This window comes from Acomys russatus, chromosome 7 (genome assembly GCF_903995435.1).
Source record: "Acomys russatus chromosome 7, mAcoRus1.1, whole genome shotgun sequence".
In the NCBI taxonomy this organism is placed as follows: domain Eukaryota; kingdom Metazoa; phylum Chordata; class Mammalia; order Rodentia; family Muridae; genus Acomys; species Acomys russatus.
In genome coordinates this window covers 36,682,762-36,685,832 of record NC_067143.1, presented here as the reverse complement: position 1 = coordinate 36,685,832, position 3,071 = coordinate 36,682,762, and the positions used below count along the sequence as shown (strand labels likewise).

Here is a 3,071-nt window from a genome sequence, read left to right as displayed (position 1 = left end):
TGCGGCCGGGTGATTCTTGACTCAAGTTCAGTTTCTGTAACACCAGGACTTATCTTTACATAGCAACCCTGGCCTCTGCTGCTGCTGTAATGACAAGGGTACATGGAAACGCCTTACTTTGTGTTAAAATCTCATTACCTCACTGTGACTATCTGATACATTGGAACCTTTTTAACTCAGGCTAGGTACATTCAGATCGCAGAGAACCTGGGTTAGTCCGGCTCAAGCAGCTAAAAGGCAAACTCAGGAAGTTATCTCTTATTCAATATATAAAGGAAACCATAATAGAAAACCAATTAGGTCATAATAAATAGGCTGTCAAACTTAAGGGTAAAGTTGCATACATTTTATGCAATTTATTATTTCACAACTGTACATATATACTGAATAAGTCTTCTAAAAATTTTTATTTGAATAAATCTATTATAATCATCACTAAAGTATTTCAAGAATGATTGTTCTGAAACAAGTGACAGCCTCAATGGCTACAAGAGGAAGCATCAAAGGTAAGCGTTTGAAAATGAAAATAACCTTGTGAAATCAACACACATTAAATACCAAAGAGTAAAAACTCAGCAGTATTTACATGCGTACTGTGATCATCTGTAGAGCACACCCGTCCTTCCCTGCTGTAAGTTTACAGAACACCAAGGGCTACAACCCCACCCAGCTCCACTTCAGGAGGCTGCACTGGACACCAGTCCTTCCAACAGAGACCCACTCAGTTCGGCAGCTGACTTGCACTATAAGCCACAGATCCCATGACACACTCAGAAGAGACACCTGTGACTGTTTTATCTTCTAACTGCTGCTACTATGTGCAATACACCGTAAGTAACTGCAGGTGTGTTTTCACAGACTGACTGCCCTAGCATCTGTAACACTTCAGAGGTGGGCATATCAGAGCATGTTAGTCATAAAGCAAAAGCCAGCACTCTCTAGTTAAAAACTTTTATTTCTGTAATATACACAGAACCCCTAGAGGCCAAATAAGGAAAACACAGCAAACTCAAACACTATTAAATTATAAAACAAAACAGTATGTAATATCAAGCCAAACAGTATACTCCACAGTTGGCACATTTATTCCATTCAATCATCACATCCCTAGTAAGATCAATTTTTTTCAAGTCTTAAGTTCTAAACAATTAACAACCCATTCCTTAAAATAGAATGAAAAGCTATGAGCAAAAGATGACACAAATGTTTAGCACGCTGTCGTCAGTAGTGACCATACGGAGGCCGCTGGTTCTGACGGTACTGTCCGTACTGTTGTTGATAGTAAGGCTCCGGCCTCTGCTGTGGGTAGTTGTTACCCCATGACCGTCCACGCCACTGATTTGATCGACTGTCACTCGGCCATCCTCGTCTGTTATCCCTACCTCTAAACTGTCTGTTATCTTGCAGCCTACCAAAAGAAAACAAAAATATTAAACTTCCCTTTAAAAAAGTAAAAACACAAGCAACCAATCCCAGTGCATTTGAGTTCATGATGCAATACACAGTAATGGAGAGTGGAACGCCCTTCTCTGGGGCACAGCACAGCACCAGCCAGATTTTCCTAGATTTAAGTCATCCTTGCAGCATCACACTGGACACCTTCTACAGACAGAAGCAGGTAACAAACCCAATTGTGATCAAACTGATACTATTAGAATGCATAAAATTAGTGTCACTTACTTCCTGTTTTAAATTACATTTAATTTTCCATTTTGTTTTATAAAATTTCTAAAGTAATCAAAACAATTTCTTTATGAAATCAACTACAAAACTCTAGCCCAGACTGGCGTAGAACTCATAATCCTATTGCCTCCCAAGCACCGTATGTATGGTTTGCACCATTGTGCCCGGCTTAAACAAGACATACAGAAGAAGCAAGGGCTTCTGGGGCTTATTCTGCTCCAGGGCTGTAGACACCCCACACTGAAACCCCAGATCAGAAATAACACATACCAGCTGCCTCTATTTCTTTGATTACCACCAGCTCTGCTATTCCATTCCTCGACAATGGGAGGGGATTCGGGAGGGCGCTGCAAGTATTCCTGGTACTCTTTGTCATCTTCTGTGAATCTGTTTGCGAACATCTCTTCAAAATTTGCAATTACTTCAGAAGTATCACTCATCTTGAAATTCTGTACAATTTTTAAGATCTGTAAGAATTTTTTTTTTAATTAACACCAATTTACAGCTGATGAAAAACCAAAAGTGTACATGCTTGTCCTACAAGAATGTGGACCTGAGCTTGCTTTCCAGTGCCTATTTAAAAAGCCAGGCGTAATGGCATAGGCTTGCAATCCCAGTGCTGGGGACGTAGAGACAGGCAGATCCCTGGGGCTTGGTGGCCAGCCAGCCGAGCTAAAAAATGGCAAGCCCTAGGTTCCAGCAAAAGACCCAGTTCAAAAAGCAAGGTAGACAGCTCCTGAACACTAACCCTGAAGGGACATCTGGCTTCCACATGTACCCCTCCACACACACACAATATGTAAACATATGTGTTTATGATGTAAACATAAAGGGAGAAGCAGAAGACATCAAGAAATAAAACTAGAGAGGCAATCAAGGGACACGCTGTGAAAATGTTGTATCCAATGCAAATACTGTTGTGTCTTCTTTCTGGTAGGCACTGGGAAGTGTGGGTGGCCTAAGAAGGTAAGAGCCAATCTCCTGTGAGTGCGGTAATGCACACCTGTAAATAGAAAGCAGAGACAGGAACTGCAGGCCAAGCTGGTCTACAGCTAATGCCAGGCCAGCAAGGGCCACACAGTGAGAACCCATAAACGAGATCCAATTGACTATTTAGAAGGACTCCTGTTGTAACTGGGTACAGACTAGCGAAACTAAGCTAAAGGCAGATTGCTGTGGAACTGTAGGTAACACGCTGAAAGGTTAATGTGAGGTAGGGACTAAGAAAATAATCTTAAGAGAATTCCAAGAAGAAATAGTCACCAACTAGAGGTATGGAAAGAGAAATAAGGGCTAATGCTTGGGCTTCATTACATTACAGTGCCACGGGAACCAGAAGAGAGGTGAGTAAGGGCACACTGAATTTAAAGTGAGCTGTGGCCCACACA

The 3,071-nt window shown here is 41.5% G+C and overlaps 1 protein-coding gene across 1 annotated transcript; it reads right to left on the bottom strand.

Moving 5' to 3' along the window:
• Positions 1-1,221: 1,221 nt before the first annotated feature.
• Ramac (RNA guanine-7 methyltransferase activating subunit) lies at positions 1,222-2,584 on the bottom strand. Its single transcript, XM_051149451.1, has 2 exons — positions 1,954-2,584; positions 1,222-1,408 (listed from the first exon to the last, which is right to left on the bottom strand). The coding sequence occupies exons 1-2, from the start codon at positions 2,121-2,123 to the stop codon at positions 1,222-1,224; spliced, it is 357 nt and encodes a 118-aa protein (XP_051005408.1). The 5' UTR covers positions 2,124-2,584.
• Positions 2,585-3,071: the final 487 nt, after the last annotated feature.

What these genes read in the sequence shown, in the direction of transcription:
- Ramac (XM_051149451.1), bottom strand. Translation starts at nt 2,123, where the DNA reads ATGAGTGATACTTCTGAAGTAATTGCAAATTTTGAAGAGATGTTCGCA. An exon ending in CAAAGAAATAGAGGCAGCTG is followed by an intron (nt 1,409 to 1,953) that starts GTATGTGTTATT and finishes TTCTTTTGGTAG; the next exon opens with GCTGCAAGATAACAGACAGT.